Source organism: Equus asinus, chromosome 12 (assembly GCF_041296235.1).
Source record: "Equus asinus isolate D_3611 breed Donkey chromosome 12, EquAss-T2T_v2, whole genome shotgun sequence".
Taxonomy (NCBI): domain Eukaryota; kingdom Metazoa; phylum Chordata; class Mammalia; order Perissodactyla; family Equidae; genus Equus; species Equus asinus.
In genome coordinates this window covers 27758650-27781760 of record NC_091801.1, presented here as the reverse complement: position 1 = coordinate 27781760, position 23111 = coordinate 27758650, and the positions used below count along the sequence as shown (strand labels likewise).

Genomic DNA, 23111 nt, shown 5'->3' with positions numbered 1-23111 from the left:
CAACCTCTATCAAAATCCCAGCAGTATTTTTTGCAGAAATAGAAAAAAACACCCTGAAATTCATATGGAATTTCAAAGGACCCTGAATAGCCAAAGTAATCTTGAATTAAAAAAGAACAAAGTTACAGGCCTCACACTCACTGATTTCAAAACACATTACAAAGCTACAGTAATCAAAACAGTGTGGTACTGGCATAAAGATAGACATACAAGCCAATGGAACAAAACAGACAGCCCAGAATTAAACCTTTGTATATAGGGTCAAATGATCTTTGACAAGGGTGCCAAGATCATACAATATGGAAAAGACAGTCTCTTCAAAAATGGTGGTGGGAAAACTAGGTATTTACATGAAAAAGAATGAAGTTTGATGTGTACCTTATACTATACTCAAAAATTAACTCAAAATGGATTAAAGACCTAAACATAAGACCTAAAAGTATAAAACTCCTAGAAGAAAACAGGAGAAAAATCTTCAAGACATTAGATTTGGTAATGATTTCTTGAATATGATACCAAAAGCACAGGCAACAAAAGCAAATGTAGACAAATGGAACTATAACAAACTCAAAAACTTCTGCACATAAATGAAAAAACCAACAGAGTGAAAAGGAACCTATGGAATGGGAGAAAATATTTGCAAATCATCTATCTGATAAGGGGTTAATATCCAGAATATATAAAGAACTTCTATAACTCAACAACAAAGAAAACCCAAATAATACAATTAAAAAATGGGCAAAAGACTTGAACAGGCATTTCTCCAAAGAAGAAAGACAAACGGCCAAAAAGTTATGAAAAGTTGCTCAACATCATTAATCACTAGAGAAATGCAAATCAAAACTACAATGAGATACCAGCCACATCCATTAGGATGGCTACTATAAAGAACCTCCAGAAAATAATGTGTTGATTAGGACGTGAAGAAATTGGAACCCTTGGACACTGTTGGTGGGAATGTAAAATGGCATAGCCACTATGGAAAACAGTATGGAGGAGGTTTCTCAAAAAATTAAAAATATAATTATCATATGATCCAGCAATCCTACTTCTGGGTATACAGCCAAAAGAATTAAAAGCAGGATCTTGAAGACATAATTGCACATCCATGTTCCCTGTAGCATTATTCACAACAGCCAAGAAAATGGAAGCAACCCAAATGTCCATCAATGAATAGAATGGATAAACAAAATATGGTATATACATACAGTGGAACATTATGAAGCCTTGAAAAAGAAGAAAACCTTGTCACATGCTACAATATGCATGAAACTTGAGGACATCATCCTAAGTGAAATGACACTTAGCAAGTCACAAAAAGACAAATAGTATATGATTCCACTCATATGAGGAATCTAAAGTAGTCAAACTCACAGTAACACAAAGTAGAATGGTGGCTGCCAAGGGCTGGGGGAAGGAGGAAACAGAGGGTTGGTGTATGATCTCACTTCTATGTGGAAGCTAAGAAAGCCGAATTCATGGAAACAGAGAGTAGACTGGTGGTTGCCAGGGTCTGGGAGGTGGCGGAAATGGGAAGATGCTGGTCAAGGGTATAAACTTCCAGTTATGAGTAAATTCTGAGGATCTAATGAACAGCATGGTGACTACCGTTAAGAATACCATCTTATACATTTGAAAGTTGCTAAGAGAGTAGATCTTAAATAATCTTGTCACACACACAAAAAAAATGGTTAATTATGTGAGATAATGGAGGTGTTAACTAACTTTATTATGGTAATCATTTCACAATATATACATGTATCAAATCTTCACATTGTACACCTTAGACTTACACAATGTTATATGTCAATTATATCTCAATAAAGCTGGGAAATAGAAAAGAATCTTGTGCAGCCCGTAAAGGAACCCAAATAAAGTGTTGATGGATATATATGAAAAAGAAGAAAGAAGGAAATGGGGAGTTGGTGTCAGAGGGTACCGAGATTTCATTCTACAAGATGAAAAGGTTCTAGAGAGCTGCTGCACAACAACAGGAAGACATTTCATACTACTGAACTGCACACTTCAACATGGTTGATAAACTTACGTGTTTCTGATCATAATTTAAAACATTTTTTAAAAGTCAGGCTATGTATACAAAAGGCTGGTGTAAAAGTTATAATCAAAATACCTCATCCTATTTCCTAGGTGATTCAATTGCAAGATATTTGTTGCTTCTTATGTAGTTTTATACTCTTTGAAAGTATAATCGCAAACTGAGTGGTCTTTTCTCATGCTCATCTTCCTCGACCTCTTTGCAGGAACTAATGTTACTGTTCAGTCCTATTTTTTTACAAACCTCACTTGCTGACTTCTCTCATACAACCTGACTTGTTATCCTACATCTCCGCCACGTCCCTCTCAGTCAGCTTTGACAGTACTTCCTTGGCCCACTCCTTAAATGTTACGTCTCCCAGTCTCTCCTCAGTCCTCTAATCTCTCTCTAATCTGCCGTGTAAAGCTCATGGCTTCAGTAATCGTCTCAGTACAAATGTCTCCTAAATCCTTATCACCGATTCTGACTTCTCTCCCAAACTCTAGTACAATATTTCCAAAAACCTATGTACATAAATATATACCTGGATATCCTGCAGGTAACTATATAGAATTAGTTTTCAAGTGTGGTACACTCTATCGCTGTAAAATCTCTCAAGTTTGTACTTTGCTCTCCCTTTCAAGTAAATAAGGAGATCATTATCTAATTCATTCATTCCTCAAATATTTACTGAGATCTAGTTAAACACCTAACACTGTTCTGGGAACTAGAGACAAAAATTCATAGCATAACCTCACCTCTTAAAAAATAAACTAGGACCCAGACCAGTGGTTAAGTTCATGTGCTCTGCTTCGGTGGCCTGGGGTTCACGGGTTCAGATCCCGGGAGAGGACCTACATACCGCTCATCAAGCCATGCTATGGCGGTGTCCCACATACAAAATAGAGGAAGATTGGCACAGATGTTAGCTCAGCAACAATCTTCATCAAGCAAAAAGGGAAGATTGGCAATAGATGTTAACTCAGGGCCAATCTTCCTCACAAAAAAATAAATAAATAAGAAAACTAAAAAAAAAAATAGTATAACCTCTGCACTTTTATTTATATGTATCTACATAATCACAATTGCTAGAGTCATTTTCACAAACCATTGTAGAGGAAGAGGTCATACATCTGCTTGCCTCGGCCAAAAAAATTTGAGTGGAACCAATGTAAGCCACTTGCAAACAGAGGCCAACCCCAATTGAAATGTATTTGGTAGACCAATTCCCTAGTCTGATATTTAAGGGGCTAAAAATGTAGCTCCTACTTACTTTCCCAGTTTGATCTTAACCAAACTCTACCCACTAAGCTAGTGATCCCCCAACTTTATTCCACAGCTATTATTAAGTGCTATTCACGGGAAAACAGGGAAAGAGTTTTGGTCAGATGAGACTGGGAAATGCTCTTTGAAACAAAGTTAAATAGATCCCTTTACTGCAGGGCTCCCTAGAACCTTTAACACGTTAATGTGCTTTGCAAAATTCCTGGAGGAGAATTTATTAGGTCTATCCCAACCTTGCTATTCTAATCACATCAGACTGCTCAGCACTGTTGGTATAAGCGGTCAGCTTTCCTTCCACTGTTTCTTTGTTCATACGCTTCCCCCCCGCCCCAAGTCCACACGTCCAAGTCATGCCCATCTTTCAAAACCCACCACAGATGCTCTCATTCTAGGAAGCTTTGCCTACTTTTCCCTCACAAAGCAGTCTCCTTCCCCTTTGAGCTTCTACTGGTCTCATGCAAAGTCAGCCTCCATCTTGCTTCTAGTGATCTTTCAAAATGCAAACCTACTACCTCAGTCGTCTGCTCTCAACAGCTCCCCTGGCTTCCAGGAAACAAAATCAATTTTAGGCCATCACAGTCCAGACCCTCCCTACATTTCTAGGTTCATCTCCTGCAATCTCCCTAGTAGCTAAACCAGACTACCCTCAACTTCCCAAAGATTTTCTACTATTTCATGTTGCCGTCCCTTTAAACATTCAGTTTCCTCTACCTCATTACTCTTTGCCCAGCTAATCCCTTCTTGTCTTTCAGAACTCAGTCCAAGTATTACCTCCCTCAAGGAGGCGTCCCTGATCTAATTTAGATGCCTTTCCTTTGTGCTTCCATAATACCCTGCACAGCAGTTCTTAACCAGGGGAGATTTTGCCCTCTGTGGGGACATATGGCAGTGTCTAGAGACACTTTTTAATTGTCATTACTGGTGAGAGGTGGGGAGGGGGAGAGTTAGTGGCATCTAGTGAGTAGAGGCCAGGGATGGTGGTAAATATCCCACAATGCACAGGACAGGCCCCGTAATAAAATGTCGATAGTGCCCGGGGTGAGAAACTCTGCCATAGGCACACCATTGTGGTAACACTTATCATGTTATAAACACCGATCCCGTTATTTATCCGCCCCAGTGGACCATGACAACAGTAAGCCAGCATTCATGGAGCACTTACTATCTGCCAGACATTGTTCTAAACAATCAACATGAAGAACCCCATGCACTCCTCAGGGATAACTATGAGTGGGTACTATCCTCTTCTCTGCTCTGCAGACTAGGAGAGTGAGGTGGGGACTGCCCAAGGTCTCACAGCAAGCAAATAGCAGAGCCAGGAACAACCTGACTTCATAATCCACACTCTTAAACACGATTCCATTTTCCTCCCAAGATATTTCTACCAGACAGGAACAATTTCTTTCTTTTCATGGAGGTCAAAGCTTTCTTTTTCTGAACATCACTTACAAAACTCCATAACTATCAGTGCCAAGAACAGGGGTTCTCAATGTCAGCATACTGCCCGTTTAGAATGGACAGTTCTTTGTTGTGGGGGCTGTCTTGTGCATTTTAGAATGTTTACCAGCATCCCTGGCCTATACCAACTGGATGCCAGTAGCACCACCACCTCCCAAGTCCTATCCATCGTGGCAATAAAAAATGTCTCCAGACATAACCAAATGTCCCCTGGGTGGAAAGTCCCCACAGATCTGAAACATGTTTATTGAATGAATGAATAAATAAATGAATAAATAAATAAATTTTTAATATGATAATTGAAAGCAAAAATCCATCCAAAGACTAAGAAATAAGGAATAATTCACCTTTTCAGCTAATTCTTCTGCTGTTATCTTTGGATCATACGGAATGGGATCCCCTAAATAGGTGCGTAACTTCACTGGAAAACCTCCATACATTGGAGCAAATGGATAGCGGAATTTTTCATAAAGCCACCTAAAAAACCCTGTTTTAAAGTAACAAAATCATTTTAATTGGTTAAATATTCTGAGAATGTAATTGTAAACTTTCAAACTGTAATACGTAAGACTTCGAGCAAGGTGGAAAACAGTATCATCTCCTGGCAATTAATACAGTATTTTTTTTTAAAAGATGAGCTTCTCATCAATTGTTACAAACGTACCACAATAATGCAAGATGTTAATAGGAGAAACTGGGGGACGAGAGGGGTATATACCCTCTGTGCTTTCCACTCAATTTTTCTGTAAACCTAAAAGTGCTCAACAAAATAATGCTTGTTAATCAAAAAGAAAAGATGATCTTTAAAAAATATGAGAATTCTAAAAGGCAAAACAAAGGGTAAAGACTTCAACCAAATCTAGAAGCTAAAAAATCTAGAGACTCTCAAATACATGACTTATATGAAAAAAAAAGAAGCATAAGGTAAATTAATGTAAACCTGAGACTAAAATGGGTAATAAAAATCCAATAAACTGGGTAAAGACTAAAAACATTATTGTAAATTGAAAAAAACACAAGCAAGGAATTATTAATGTAAATGACCAAGAATGAAATTTAGCAAGATTTTTAGAAGTGGTAATAATGTAAAACAAACTGATGGACTAAGTTTAAAAAAAAAATGAATCCAAAACGGCAAGCAACATGAAATACACAGTCATGAACTATACTGAAACTTTAAAACACTGTTTACATAAGGAAACAGAGAATATAAAGACCCAAAGTAATACTCAAAAAAATCACTAGACTAATTTTTGAGATATTCAACTGTTAATGTAAAAGAAAAAGTCAAAAAGAATTTTAAAACCACTTTACAATTAAAGAAACAAAATTAGGAATAACTTCTGGGTTGCAACTTAAATTCTGCAGAAATAATCCAAAGAAAATTAGAAGAAATAATTCTACAACAAAAGTTAAATATTACATCAATCTGCCTTTCCACTTAAATTTGGAAAAAAAAAAGTAAGACCTAAAAAACATAATGGAATACCAACAATATACTAACATTAGACATAAAAGAAACAACAGCAGTTTAAAGGTCTTCAGGAGGAGAGTTGCATGTGGATGGGAACACTAACAATACAGTGCTAGGGATATAAAATATAATCAATTAGCTAGAACACCTAAACCAGTGGATACAAAAACAAACTACAAAAATTTCAAAATAAAAGAAAGCAACAAAGATACAGCAAAGAAAAAGCAAATCTAACTGTTATCACTCCTATAACTAGATCCAAATTATTCTGTTATCAATAAATTAGAGGTAGGCAAAAAGAACTCTTCAATGTAAATGTATCGTAGTTCAAAATATTTAAAAAAAAAAAACAAAAAGCAAGAAGTAACAGAAATAAACCAAAGCAAATGGTATCTCCTTAGCTTGTTAATCTTATTTCAACATCATATTCCTTCAGGGGTAAGTTAGGAAGATAGTCTGAGTAATACGTAAATTTGTTCTAAACCTCAACAATATGGTTTAACACAGTAAATTAGATAATTCACTCTGTAATTTCAAAAAACCCTTGACAAATAAGCTTCAGTATGTATATGAGACTCAACAAAAATCTAACTAAAGAACTGCCATTACTTAGAATCAGTTATCATTTAGACTTTACACAGAAAAACATCTAAATAGTACATCCATTATCTAAAGTGACAATTCAATAGGATTCCTTACAGAGTTCAAAAGCCCAAATATTTAAAATATTACATTCTAAATACTACATTATAATTATAAAAACCATATGAATCAGAACTTACTTGTTCCTCCAAGTGATCTAAATCCTTCTCGAATATTTTGTGTAAACATAGGAATAATGGGCTAAAGAGAGAATTTGAATTAAAAAGTAAATAAATTAATCCATTCAATGTCTCTATTGAGTCACTAATGCAAACTTTTAAGAGCCTGTTTAAGATTATGAAAATAGGGTATTTTAAAATAAAGATATACTTTATCACTAGTGTGATTTATCAGACTAAATTTAACTTGATCATTTGTAAAAATATAAATGGGAAGCACCACCCTCTAGTGGTAGTATCTAGTATTTCATTTACCAGCTTTCCTATCATTCCACATAATCACCTGAAACTCAAAATAAAGATTACAGTTATCATAATGTCATTAAATAAAATGAATCTGGTAAATTAAATTGGTTTTAGTGTGCTAATGAATAGTATGCTCACTGAAGGAAAAGTTACAAGATAGAGATTCTCTCTACAGCAAATTTATATAAATTTAAATGATGGGTCCATTTTTTGTGTGTGAGCTTATTAAACCTAAAAATGTCCAACATCAATGAAAAGTAACTACAAGATTCACTTCAAAAGAAAAGCGGGGTCCAGCCCAGTGGCACAGCAGTTAAGTGTGCACGTTCCGCTTCGGCAGCCCGCGGTCCGCCGGTTCGGATCCCCGGTGCGGACATGGCACCGCTTGTCAAGCTACATGCTGTGGCAGGCATCCCACATATTAAGTGGAGGAAGATGGGCACGGATGTTAGCTCAAGGCCAGCCTTCCTCAGCAAAATAAAGAGGAGGATTGGCAGCAGATGTTAGCACGGGGCTAATCTTCCTCAAAAAGAAAAAGGAAATATAGAAAAGAACTTTGTATATCAGTTTTAGAGGATTTCTGCTCACATATTCATGGGTTTTATTTTTCCATGAATATCAATGATTAAGTATGACTTTTTTAAATGGAGACGTTAACTAAACGTCATAAAACAATGGATGAAGTAGCAAAGGATCATGTAAGGAGGTTTTGCTATGGTGGAACTGAAGTAGATAAAAAACTGAATGAAACACTTTAACATGTATACAAAATATACCAAATTAAATGATGTTTTACAATAGATAAAACTTGGGGAAGGGAGTGAGCACCACTCTACTTGTAGTCTACCATCAGCATTTGCCTAAATCAGAATTACCTGCCTTAGTGAGCAGAGTTTGAAATATTTAAATAAGCTAACATTTAAAAAGTCATTCCTGTTCAGCTTTGGAAAACAGTAAAATACGGTGGACAGAAGGAAAGAGACTAAAAGTATAGCTTTCTTCATAAAACTTATTGCCTCGCATGTAACTGATCATCTATTTATCGCATCTCTCCTCTCACCAGAAGGAAGACCCCTAAGAGCAGGGACATTGCTTTGTTCACTACTGTACCCCCGGCACCTAGAACAGTGCCTGGAACAGATTTAGTGCTAAAAGAAAGTGTGATGAATGAACAAACAGAACAGAGAGACATTGCTTCTAACAAATTAGGCAGAAATAGGCAGTGGCAATCCTAAAACCAGTTAGAAAAACGAGCAGTCAGGTAAAGAAAAGTAGTCAGGTAAAGAATTTAAAATCTGATGGAGTTAACTGACACAGCTAACACATAAGACAAAGTATACTGACTCTTTTGTAAAAAATTCAGATTATAATCTAGAAAACCACCACTAGTTTTGTAAAATAAAAGGTTGAAATCCTAATGTCTTAAATAGCTATAAAATGTCTTTAGAGGTGAAAATTTAAAATGCCCAAAAAGGAACAGAAACCATTCAGCTCATATATATATATATATATATATATATACACCATTCTGCCTTCTCTGACCAGTACTGCTGGATTTATGTCTACTGACTAGCATGAACCGCAAAGTTGTATTCAAGTGTTCACTTTATAAAGTCTCTTCAGGTTACATATCTTCCTTTAAATAGCTAACTCTCCAGAAGGTGGACTTTTCTAGACTCTACTAAACAGGAGAAAGCTTACCCTAGCAGGTTGGGTATTCCAGGCTATAGTCTGGACACATGGTTTCTAAATTTGCATTCAAGCTTGCAGCCTTAAAGCCACAAACCATATTACCTTGTTACAACTGGATACTCTAGAACAACTATTCATTCCTTTCCTTGTACATACTTTGTATACAAGGTAACTGCATAAGTAACCCAGAATTAAATTCTGCTTACATGTATACATGTGTCTTTGTATGTATGTGTGTGCACATATGTGTGCAAGAGAGAGAGAAGGTGTATTTTGGTAAAACCAGTCTTGCGGAATCGATTTAACATGGTCTTGGAGTCTTTGCCACTAAAAAAAGCAGGAAACATTTGACAAGTTACTTACCATGTCTAACCCTTCATGTAAAAAATGGGGGTAATAATAATTTTCCCATCTCAAAGGTTTTTTATAGATTACAATAATACACATAAACAATTTTATTGACACAAATGCTATTTTCTTTTACATCTGTTGTTTTCCAATTAGAGTAAATGGGCAAATTTTTTTCCCAACTTATTTAGATATGAAGCGACCTAAAACTACTTACCAAAATCATAATTCTCAGAAACTCACAAAATAAGAGATTTATGTTATATCAAAAAGCCTGTAACTTTCAGATGAACCTTAAATATTTTCTACCAATATTTTATGAACTTGCACTGACAATCTAGATTTTTTTCAATTTAATTTATACGTCACAATTTAAATGTAGTTAATCCTGCAACAACAGTCTTAAATTTTTACTCAAAGTTTACAATAATTGTGTGAGGCCTGTGAAGGGGTTTTCCAGACGGGATACTTGTGCCATTTACAACTATATCCTTACATGACTGAGAGATTTCCCTCATGTACCTGGAAGGCCCCTCTAATCTCAAGGTCAGCAGACTCACTGTGAAACGCAGTCAGGGACGGCAACAGCACCGTTGCCTGCAGTCCTGAACTGTTTGCTCTGCTCTGCTTCTGCCTTGCTGCATGACCCGATCCCTCCATCCCTTCATCTCTCTGTGACTGAGTTTCCTCATCTGCAACATTGGAATAATTACATATGTCACCTACTTACTACAGGAGTACCAACAGAAAGCCTTTAAAAGCACTACAAAAAGTTGAAGTGGTACAATATTTATCAAACTTATATTGCTATTTTGTAAATCAGCAAATGTTAAAGACTTTTGTTTTAAAACTCACAAAAGGCTGTTTATTAAATTTTCTCGTTTTTGTATAAAAGCCTTAATTAAATTATCTAGATTATGTCAATTCTCTAGAAACTCTTTCAAGGATTGGAAAAAAGAGTTTCTTTCTCTATATAATTTCTTTCTTTCAGGCCTTCTTCCAGATGATGTTCCTTAAAACTGTAAACTCAAAGCTGAGAAATTAGAATCCAATGATCAATTTATGTGATTCCAAATCTATTTTTGTCATTTTTATCTTAAAACTTAGAAGAAATAATTCTTTCAAAATATAAGCCTAAAAATTGAACTATCTTTGATTAGGTTTTCAGCTTTTATCATTGCTTTAATACACATTACATTGGTTTTTCTTACTTTTTGTACAATTGTGCATATATCCTTTTGTATTCTATATTATTCATATAGTCTAAGGTTTTGTTTTCTATATCAGGACTTAAGACTTTTTGGAAAATAAAATGTGTTATAAGTTAATTTTCTATATCACTAATACTATTAACATAAAATTAAATTCAAAAAGCTCCTTTCTAGTAATGTTTAATATTGTGTTAAAAAAAATCAATTCAATTCAACAAATACAAATAGACTACTAAGTGCTAGTCATTGTTCTAGGGACTCAGAATATAAAGGACGGCCTTGTCCTCAGGGAGTTGGCAATCTACTGAAGGACAGTAGTGTTTAAATTTTTACATTGTCTATTGTTAAGCGCTTGGGCAGGCACATTAACTCTTATACTAGGATCACATTATTAAAGCACTGTAGCAATAACTTACTTCTAGGAGGTATATACACACATGTACGGGAGAGAACAAGAGCTCAATGCACTTTAACTTTGCAACTAAAAACTTATATAAAAATTTCCATTCTTCTTCAAATACTGGTCTTGGGTTAGAATGAGTCACCCATAATCTTTTCCTTTTTAATCAACAGTCTGTATTTGCAAGGTGAACAGGCAAGCTAAGGGTGCAGACTGGTCTCTTTATGTGGCAGCAATGGGTATACAAAAAAAGTGAAATGTGAAAGGACTGACAGTATTCTAACTAACTGGCCTGAAAAAACACCACCACCTTGTCAAAGGTACTATAATTTCTTTTTCTGACAGACAATCTAAAATGAAAACAAAGAAGAAACATTCCATAAGTAATAAATAAGTGTTTCATAGGATAAAGTACAATATGGAGACCAAAAAGCTAAGAAATACTAACCAAAGCAAAAGAAAGGGACAAATGGCTTTCACATTCTTCAGTCTACTAAGTAGAATAATTACAGTGAATCCCAGAGCAACACTTAATTTTAGTGACTAATTCATTCATAAAGTCTTTTAAAAATATCAAAATTACATCAATATCTATTTCTCATCTTCATACTACTAGATAGCTGATCACATTTGTTGATAAAAAATGATAGGAGTCACATATTATTTGAGGCCTATTGTTATATAAATTGGTCAAAGATGAAAGAATTGTAATAGAACCAACCAACAACCAGCACCGAAATATGCCAACTCAATTGTACCAAAAGATTAAAATACACAGAATTGGATTATACGTATGAAAAAAGATAACTGAAGGAATACAAAGAATTTTACAAATCTATTAAAAGAAGCCAGATTTTGAAATGTAAAATAAAACTCTGCTATATATTTGCCAGATTTCCAGATTTATTTTTCTCAAAGATGGCTTCCCATGCACAAGAAATATATTTCTCTATTGTTACCTTATAAAGAGCTATATACACTGATTTTTCAAACAGTGCAATGTAAGTATCTACATTCTTATATACTTTGGCTCACTATTTAAGCATTTATTTTAAATTCAACCTAGCTTTACTTTAATAATTAGTTTTATCCAACTCACCACTTTTGCATCAATTGCAACTTGAGCGAAGCCTTTACGATTACCCCATACGATGTTGTAGGTTTCATCACTAATTAGGGCTTCTCGAACTCCACCTGGTGAAATAGCTAACAAGTGACCACTCCTCAGAATTTCAACACATTTTTCTCTTGGTCCATGTAGAGCACAAAATACATCAAGTAATAAACTAAACCCTGTAAGAAACATTAGGATGAAGACATATCTTAAGTACTTCTTGTCTAATTCTTTAAGACAAAAATTTTCACAATCTACACAACTTACTATCTATACTTAAATCAGCAAGTTCTTCTTTACGTTTTTTAAAATCAACAAGAACTCTTAGGGTTAATGTAAGATTAATACTGTTGGTAAAGTAATAATTATGTCTTCTGGATCACCTACTAATGATCACCTCCTTAGTGATCACCTACTACTCTGGCTACTTTATGTATTCAAACTCAATTAAAATTCACAGAAGCTTTGCAAAACAGGGATTCTTATCCCCATTTTACAGATGAGGAAAGTTGGCTCAGAGAGTAGTAGCTTGCTCAAAGTCACACACTTAGCAAATGGCAGAGCAGAGATTCCGGTCCAGGCATGTACGGCCAAAGCACCTTCCACTGCATCTCATGGCCAAACACTGTCTACAGTATTTATTAGTGCAATCAGAAATGGTAACCCATCAGCCATCACTAAACTAATCTTCGCTGAACCCTATAAGAGAATCACTCAAGAGAACATGAATCTGACTATGCTTAGCCCTGCCAAAATTGGCAAGCCACAATCAAACCTATTGAAACGAAAAGTTAGATGTTAATTCCACAATTTTTTTTTTATTTTTTTTGGTAAGGAAGCTTGGCCCTAAGCTAACATCTTTTGCCAATCTTTCTCTTTTTGCTTAAAGAAGATTGTTGCTGAGCTAACATCTGTGCCAATCTTCCTCTATTTTATGTGGGATGCTACCATAGTGTGGCTTGACTCCGTGCTGGGGATCTGAACCTGTGAACCCTGGACCACCGGAGTGGAGCGTGCAAACTCAACCACTACGCCACCGGGCCAGGCCCCACAATTAAATTTTTTAAAATCAATAATAATAGCAAAATCACTAAGAGTTTTTAATAAAGTGAGTATTTAACTCAGGAACAGCTAATTCTAGGTCTTAATATTATACAGTTTTTCAAATTATAACTACTTATAGATGCAAGAAATAATTCTATCAGTAATTAAATATTTTAACCAAATCCTAAACTGGAACTTTAGAGGACTGATGTTAGTATACATTATTCCTTGAGACTGGAAAATATGGGGATGGGTAGTGAAAACTGTACAGACTAACCAAACTTCTCATAGGTTTAAGGATCTGAAGCAAGATTATAAATATTATTAAGACTGAAATAGTTTTCATCCTACATTACATTAAAAGTTCACTGATTTAACTATATGTATTTCTCATAACAAATGAACAGGAGAGGTTTCATAAATTACAAGATCATAAAGGGGAAAAAAATAGTTTAAAAGCCAAATACTAGGGGCCAGCTCAGTGGTGTAGTGGTTAAGATTGTGTACTCAACTTTGGCGGCCCAGAGTTCACAGCTTCGGATCCTGGGCGCAGACCTACATACCCTCACCAAGCCACGTGGAAGCAGCATCCCATATACAAAAAGAATAGAGGAAGACTGGCACAGATGTTAGCTCAGGGACAATCTTCCTCACCACAAAAAAAAAAGCCAAATGTTAAATAAAAATATTCACATTCTATTATGTATAAAAAGAAAAAAAAAATGGAAACAACCTAATGTTCCATAAGAGAAAACTACTTAATCAAGTATTTTAGTCACACATTAAAACTATTCTTTATAAAATATGGGAAAATGTTAATGCTAAATTAAATTTTTTTAAAAAGAACTCAAAATGGTTTGCAAATATGTGAAAAATTCAAGTCAAAAATGAAGCAAAATAAATCAAACTGATAACTGGCTATGTTAGGGTGGTGAGATTATAATGATAGTCTACTCTTCTCTAGTTTCCAAATTTATTATAAAGTGATCATATTACTTTCTAAAGAAAAATTTTTTATAGCCAATTTAGTTTATAGACAAAGCAGAAAGGGCTTTTTAGTGACACAAGGATACGCAAAACATTAACCATGTCTATGAAAGGCACTGAGTAGATTGTCATTTCATTCACTGCTTGGTGTTTATCTGCCTGGTTGATGGGTGGCCTTTGCTTTTATTATTCCAGAGAACATATTATACACTTTCCTAGCTTGTTTCTGGTGATTTAGTGACAGAAGAAAATAAGATTTAATCTCAATGAGTTTATTTTAGAATGATTTTTTAAAACTTTATCATGTTTGAAACCATTCAGCTAATTAATCTTTTTTAAAAGGTAGAAAGCCTTTATGAACAGATTAAAAAGAATGTAGTCCTCAATTTTAAGTGTTATAAGTCTATCAGGCAAGTCAAGTATGATAAAAGATAGAATAGACTCTTTAGGACAGGATTTCTGAGGAAATATTATTCTACATGAAGACAAAATACATCCTGGCTAATTTTTTTTACTAAGTTTGATTTGCTATCAAACTGACAGTAATCAAACACTAATCATTATAAAACTAAACTCCAAAAATCATTGAAAAAATTCATCATATGAAAAATCAACTATCTGCTACACCAAAACATAAATTAATTGTTTGGCAAAAGTTACATTTATTTTTAAGATGTGAAGCTCAGGATTTAACTTTGGAAAATAATGACTAAATACCTGTTAATAAAGAAAGAAAATTTTGGCCATAAAGTTTTGACATTTAGATATATTACTTAAAAAGGATAATTAGACACTCTTAAATTGGAGTTCCAAGGGTGTCACCCTGAAAAGGCAAAAAGCTCTTCCAAACGATACCAGAGAGCTCAGAGACATAAACTATCACATAATTTGATCATGTTAATTAAATATTTTAATATCATTATCTACGGTGAAAATTTACCTGGAATTTTAAAGACAAAGTGATCAGCTACTACTCGGCAAGTTCTGCCTTTCTGGATAAAAATTTTAGCCATGAAGTAGTAAAAATCTATGGGAATAGCTCCATGATAAAAAATTATAAGTGCTGGTCCGTCCTCTGGTATTTTTTCCATCCCATGAACTTCATAACCTGTTAGAAAGACAAAATACACATGCTTAAAATATATTTATTAGTTTATTTACACCTAAAGCATGGTTACTAATTCAGAAACTCAGTCTTTCCTTACAGAAGTGCATGCGCCTTCCTTTTTCCCATCCACTCTCCCTTCTTCTCCTTCCTCTTTCCCCTTCTTTCCCTTCTTGAACAAATCAGTCCTGTAGCCATTAGGTGGGCCAAAGTGAAGCAGGCACCTGTGTGGAGGGGTGGCCTGGAGTATTTGAGCCCAGGTAGGGTGACGAGGGCATCCATACTGGGTGTCCTAAAGTGGAGAGTCAAAGCCCAAGCACAGGAGAAGAGGCGAGAGTGGGGTGCTGGGGCCTGAGTGGGAAAAAGAGGGAAGCCAAGGTTGGGGCAAGCAGGGGGGTGAGAGCTGAGTGAAATGAGGATGGCATCCAGACACGTAAGTAGCCTGGTTTGGGATGTCATAACCTGAATGGAGTAAGGGGGTATCTGTGAGTGGCAGAGGATGGTGGCAGTGATGGGAAATTGGTTACATACAGGTGAATTGATCAAATAAGTCTACATATTAAAGACAATGTGAGCCAGGTTTCTCAATGTTAGAGAGGTGGTAGCCAATAGAGAAAAGGAGAAAACTAGAATAAACTCTGTAGCCATCAGAGAATCTTGTTCTCACCCTAAGAATGAGACAAAGCAGCATGTCAGAAAGCTGAGGTCCTCTCAATCAGGTGAACTGAGCTCCAAAGGGTGCAAGCCCCTCTAACAAGAGACAAAAAAACTGAGTATGGGAGGAAGAGGCAGGTGCTATACAAGGGGGTAGAAGAAAACAACGGCAACATTCACAACCACTAAAAGCCGGATGTAGGCGAGCACTGAGCGTAGAATCCCTGGGAACCCGACATAAAGTCCGCGCTCACGCACCAGCATTCCTCCACAGGCCTCAATGGTGCTCACGAGAAAAATTAGGGGAAGGGCAGGCAGGAGACCCAAGAGAGGCTCTGCTAACAGCACAGAGAACAAAACCCCACTCACTTCCTGGAAGCTTCTCTTGTAAAAGCAAAACCTGACACCGGGAGAGGCGTAGAAAACCCTCCCAGGCTGCCTGCTAACTTAACCCCAGTTCAAGGCTGGCTTCCTGGCCATCCCTTTCTTCTCCTCCACAGCTAAAGAGATTAACCTGCCTACAGTCCTTCACACTGCTACCCACCAACAACACATTTTCACACCAATCCTGTGCTGTTGGTGGATTGTGGGGAATATAAAAGATTTATGTAAGATCCACCTAAGCTTCAGAAGAAAATACCCTGGGTATTTTATCACAGGTGTTGGGAACTCATACTATGAGGAGCAGATGGAATGTGATCACGGCTCTAGTCATAAGACCCGCTTTTCCTTCCCATCTCATCACTGTCAGGTATGCCATCACAGACCATGGCCTCACCTGGTCCTGGCAAGAAAAACACAGGTGTTCAGAGGCCAAGGGCAGAATTAAGCTCAAAGAAAAAGGAAGGGTAAAAACGAAGGAAAGCTCGAATGGCTCTATCGGAAAAGGAAAGGAAGTTCCTGCTGCCACATCGCCCCACATACAACATCTGTCCCAGGAAGGCCTGCCGCTCACAAGCACAAGATGAAAGGAAAGTCCAGAAGACAGAAATCTGAAGCTAGCAGTCTGTTGCTTGCCTTAAGTTTATCCCTGTTGATTTACTAAGAAACAAGCATTTAAATAGCTTCAGTGTGTATTTTAGAGCAGAAAATTCATTTTTAATGTAGTTTACAATGTCTTCACCAAACAAATTAAATTACGTGTGATAACTGTGATTCTAGTATTGAAGGAATAAACTACTTGGCAATATTTTAAATGGACTCAAGAGAATGTTTTTAAAAATTAAATTTAATGATATTTCAAGACTTTGTATGTTTCTATGCTTTGAACATTTCTTTCCAATTACCTAATTCTAATTCAAGTAATTCAATTTACTTTAAGCTCTACAGAACAATCACTGAGGTTGTCTGAAGTTACCAACAGGATCAATTGTCCCATCAGATAAATTTTCTGAGAAATAAAGAATATTTCTTTGAGGGACTCCATACAGAATATTCCTGAGGTTCTCTCTCACTTTCCAGAATATTAAAAAAAAAAAGAATTAAGAAATAATTGAACTACTTATATTAAACCAACTTACCTGACTGAAAGCAGAAAAATTCAGTAATTAATCAATTCAATTATTGACGACTATAGTTACCACAGTACCAGCAACCATCATGTTCAAATATTATTTAACTGTGTCACTCTTGGAGTAGACGTGATCATGCCACTCCTTGCTCAGAAAGCATCAGTGGATTATCACTCCAGTCCAACATTTCGAAGCCCCTTTAGATCAACTGCCTATCAAGTGATACTAGTCAGATTCCTTCATGTATCACACAGACTAACAGTGGCTCCTTGAATATACCTTCCCACCTTTGTGCTCCTGTTCAAGTGTCATGCAGCACTTCCTGTCCCATGTTTCCCTGTCTAGCAGAAGTAGACATCTTAGGGCACTTTAACTCTTCCTCCTGCAGACTCTATCCACCTGGTCACCAAGTTCTGTGCATTTTACCTCCAAAACTCTGTTAAATCTATCCATCTTCCCAATCTTAGTTTCAAAGTCGAGCCCCATCATCTCCTGACTATAGCATACCAACACTAAGGGGATCTGATGAGCAATAGCAGCTCAGAAAAAGCAAGCCCAAAGGCAATTATTGTCACTGTCCATCCAACCACTGTCCTGAGAAGGGAAGCCTCAAAATACAGGTTTAGAGTGGTAGTCTTGGCCCCATTAATAAGAGAATTCCTATTCTGTAATAAAAATCGCTCTTATTTGATGCCATTAAATATGAATTTTTGTCTCCCATGTTCTGACCCCACGCTCACTAAGCACTCTCTGATTTTTTGGCTTCCCATGCAGCTTAGCCCACAGAGAGGGGATGTGAAGGTCACATGGAGCTCATCTCCATAGCAATTATTCATTATGTAAATGAGTTAACTGCCTACTGCTTTAGACATCAGTATCATGAATTTAGATAACGATAATCTTCCAAGAGGTAGATCCCTTCTAAATTTGTCATCAAAAATCCATCTTTAAGCCTATGTGCCTTCACACTACGGTAAATTAACAATGCCATCCTTTCGGATCTTCCTCAGGAAAGCACGTAGAACTAAACTACCTACAAAACAAAGCCCAAACTCCTGAGCACAGCATCCAAGATTCCTCCAAACCTAGCTTCAGTCTGCCTTTCCAGGGTCATCATGCAGCATACTTCTCACCCGCGAATGATCCATCTTCTAGTCCTGAAGACACCCTGCATTTTATTTACTGACACTGATGTATGTTTAACATAAATGGTATCCTGGGACCGGCCCCGTGGCCACGTGGTTAAGTTCCTGCGCTCTCCTTTGGCAGCCGGGATTTCAGTGGCTGGGATTCCAAGCTCGGACATGGCACTGCTCATCAGGCCATGCTGAGGTGGCAGCCCACATAGCACAACCAGAGGCACTCACTCATATGTATGGAAGATATACTACTATGTACTGGGGAGAAGGAAAAAAAAAGAAGATTGGCAACAGTTATTAGCTCCAGTGCCAATCTTTAAAAAAAAAAAATTCACCTCTTTCAATACCCAATTTGGTGTCTCTTAAAAACAAAAACATAAATGGTATCCTACTATGACTATAGTTATAGTTTCTCCATTCAACAACGTATCCTGGAGATCTACCCTGGACAGGCACATATAGTGATCATATTCTTTGTAAAGGCTACAAAGTATTCTATAAAAAATTCCTATCGCAGTTCATTTAGCCATTTCCCTATTCAAGGACAATTGGATTGTTTCCAAGTTTTTACAAACATCATTGCATTGAATATCCCTTTATATGCATCCTTGTGCACTAAACATGTGAGTATACCAATAGAACAGATACGAAGAAGGGCAGCTGTTGGTCTATGATATGCCCATTTTAAATTACAATAGATTCTACCAAACCATCCTCCTGACTGGCTGTACTACATTACTTTCTCACATGCATTGAATGAGAGTTCCCATTTCTCCACATTCTCCTCATTTAATGTTATCAAGATTTTTAATTTTTGCCAGTCTTTGGATAAAAATGCTATCTCAGTGTGGTCTTAATTTGTGTTTTCCTAATTACTAGTGGGCTTGTGTATGTTATAATTATCAGCCATTTATGTTTCCTAATCACGCACTTAGGCTATTTTTAAGTTACATTTTTTTCTTCCTATTATTTTCTAAGATATGTTGTAAATAACTTGTTCTGACCTGCCCCATCTTTTGACATCTGTTTTAGTTATGTCTTTTTCAGTCGCTTTTGTTTTTCCGTGTCATCTTTAAGACCTTTCCTATTCGGAGATTGTCAAACATTTTCTTAAAATCTTTTCCTGATTTGGAATACCACTTTTATCATTTACTAAATACACGTTTCTGGGCTCTTTAATCTGTTTGATCAATTTATGACAATCCTTTCCCCATATAATTTTACTCTTATAAATAACGTTGATGTTTTTGATATGACAGGGAAAATATTCTCTTTTTGTTTTTTTCAAATTTGCCTTGGTCATTCTTATTTACTCTTCTATATGAAACTTTTTAGAGTTGCATGAAAAAATCAGTTGGAATTGCATTGAATTAATAAATGGACCGGAAATATGGGCTGTAGAGTGACATCTTTACTGCACTGATACTTTCTATCCACTTATTCAACTCTTTTGAATTCCATTTATAAAGTATACAGTTTCTCCATAGTGTTCTTACATGTTTTTTAGATTGTCTTAAATAGAATTTTTCCTTTCCATTTTTAAAATGAGTATTTGTGGCATATGAACAGTTACTAATTTTATGTTGATCTTATACCCATTTCCCTTGCTAATCAATCTTATTAGTACTGGTAGGTTTGTTAGTTGCTTCACTTGGTTCTTTCAGTTGTCTCTTCTAATCTTTCTTCTTATTTCTATAATTATATTATACCTCCAGGACAATGTTAAATAGGTGAGAGCATTCTCATCCTGTTTCCTACTTACTGGAATTGCTTTAATATTTCTCCACTTCTCCATTACAGATCATGTTTGCTGAAGATTTCTGGAACATTCCATTTATTAGTTAAAGTAGTACTTTTAAGTCCTCACTTGGTAAGATTTTTTATCGGAAGTATTGAACTTAGTAAAATTATTTTCTATGAGACTGACCTGCAAATCTCCTTAGTTTTGACGGCAAAGTTATGTTAGCCTTGCAAAATAAACTGTGTAGCTCCACACTTTTTTCTACACTCTGAAACAGTTTGATGGGGATTATTTGTTCCTTAAAAATATGGTATAATTTGTCATAAAGCTCTTGGCCCTTTGTGAAGGGAGGAGGAGATAGACTTTGACAACTGTTCCAATTTATTTTATGATTATTGGTCTATTCTATTTCTCTCCTCTACTTAAACCAATTTTGATCATTTCTGTTTTCCTGCAAAACTGTCCATTTCATTTAGTTTTAAAATACAGTAGTGGGAAATATTTACTCAATTTTTTTCTTACTCATTTGTCAAGGCTTTGTTCAAAAGTTACCTCCTCTGTGAACAGTGCTTTTATTTTTGGCCTGTAGAAAAAAGAATGAACATTCACTCAGCATTTACATGCCAGGGACTGTACTGGATCCATAATAATTATTTAATTTAGCCCTCACAAAAAGCCTCCACAGATGAGGAAACCTAAGTGAGAAAAGCCCATATAACTCACTCAAGGTCACAGTGGCAGGGCCAGGATGCAAGCCCATTGTCTAACTCCAAAGCATAGGCTTTTGCCGCATATCACACCTCCTACTACAAGGAAGTCCACACTAACCTACATCTGTGATTTTTCAAATGCTCATTATAATCTAATTAGTGAGCTGTGAAATCCCTTTAGTAAGTTGTGACCAGGATTTTCTTTTTAAATAAAAAAGAGTAGAATAGGAAATAGAACAGATCACACGCAGGAAGTATATCCACTTTTCATGAAACAGTACCTACATGTGTGTGCATATTAGGTGGCAAACTGCATTTCCTACCAGGAATAATAGTCAAAAATTTGATAGCCTAAAACTGTATCTTGAAAATACTAGTGATTTTGAACATATGAATAATGATTGAGAGGCAGATGATGTATTTTAGTGCCTTCCAAATTACTGGAGAAAAATGCTTGATAATTATGATAGCTAACATTTATTGAACATTTGGTATGTAATAGAAATTATGCTAAATACTTCACACCAAATTTCATTGAATTTTTACAACCCATTTTACAGAAGAGGAAAATGAAGTTCAGAAAAGTTAAGCATCTTTGAGAAGGATTATTTACCCAGTTTTAAAGTAGCTCCCCCAAGTTACGTATCAATTACAAGGTAAAGGATAGCAACTTTATGGTGGAGAAACCTGGCAGACACTTAACCAAGTGATCAAGTTAGCATCACCAGTAATAAGACATATCAACATCATGAACCTCTGAGATGATGCACTGAGAAGAACACATCATCATTTTTGTGGTATTCTTGTCAAAAATATGTAATTTAATCCAATTATGGAAAAACAGCAGATCTAAACTGAGAGACAGTGTACAAAATAACTGAGCAGTACTGTTCAAAAACGTGAAGGTCATGAAAGAGAAAAAAAAACAAAACTAAGTAACTGTCATCGATTGGAGTAGACATGACAATTAAACACAGTATGGGATCCTGGAAAAAGGACACTGGTGGGAAAACTGGTAAGATTTGAATAAGATCTTTAGTTTGGTTAATAATATTGTACCATTTTTAATTTGACAATTGTTCAATTGGTTATATAAGATGTTAACATCAGGGGAAGCTGAGTGAAAAATAGACAGGAATTCTCTGTATATTTTTGCAACTTTTCTGTAATTCTAAATTTTTTCAAAGTGAAGTTTTAGAAAATTATAATTGTTGCAAAAGGAAGGGAGGAGAAGGAAGAGGGAGAAGGGGGTAGGAGGAAGAGAAGAAAGAGAAAAGGGGGAAGGAAGTTAGGTAACTTGTCCAAAGTCACCCAGTCAGGTCCTGGGAGCGCCTGGTTTTGAACTCAGGCAGTCTGACTGAGGAGTCCTTCACAGCATGAAAGACAGAAGAGGTGAAAGGAAACTCTCACCCAACTGACATAGAGAGGGATGTTCTCTTGATACTCCACTTTAATTTCCCGATAAAAAACTTTGCTACATATGGTTTAATTTATAGGAAGCTTTCAGTGAATAAAGTGTGTCCATTTCTTTAAAAAAATAATATGAAGTAAAAGAAAGTAGAGTTTGTGCTATTACGTTCTATTTTTTTAAATCAGTAACTAACATAAATAGTAAAACGTATGATCAGACTATTTAATCAAATCACTGCATTCTTCCAAAATTTTGCATTAACAATGAACTGAATCAGTTATGTTAGTGTTAGGTAAGCATAAATATCATTTTCAGAAAATGAAGTAAATTCCTTTGTAAAACAAAAAACAAAACCATAACAATACGTACAAAAACACAAGATAAAACAAACTCAAAGCCCCAAAGATAAAATATTCCTTATTTCCCTGAAGTGAAAGCTGTGGTCTTCATTACCTTTACAGTTGTGCTAAAATATATAGTTGTTAATTTTCTCAAAAACATCTCCATATCTAATTGAGGACTCTTCATCATATTACTTTTCATGGGAAATCACTAAATATTAAGAGTCCACCATTCATTTTTTCCAAACATGTTTTTTGAAATATAAGTCAAAATTTTTATAGCTTAAAGGCTGTCAGCAACTTGAGAGTAGGGACTTCCTTGACCTATCACCAAGCAAATTACCTTGAAATATAGGTATTTAAGAAACATCAAATTAACTCTTAA

The 23111-nt window shown here is 35.8% G+C and overlaps 1 protein-coding gene across 17 annotated transcripts in view; it reads right to left on the bottom strand.

Moving 5' to 3' along the window:
* Positions 1-23111, bottom strand: part of TMEM68 (transmembrane protein 68) — a 39665-nt gene that overhangs the window by 5898 nt on the left and 10656 nt on the right. For 15 of the 17 annotated variants that reach the window (XM_070481244.1, XM_014857766.3, XM_070481251.1 and 12 more), the window contains 4 exons: positions 15055-15222; positions 12069-12262; positions 7034-7094; positions 5125-5264 (listed from right to left, as the gene is read on the bottom strand). In XM_070481244.1, coding sequence (XP_070337345.1) covers positions 5125-5264; positions 7034-7094; positions 12069-12262; positions 15055-15222 — 563 coding nt within the window. The remainder of the gene's footprint in view (positions 1-5124; positions 5265-7033; positions 7095-12068; positions 12263-15054; positions 15223-23111) is intronic. The other 2 variants (XM_070481243.1, XM_070481242.1) reach the window with 2 other exon arrangements.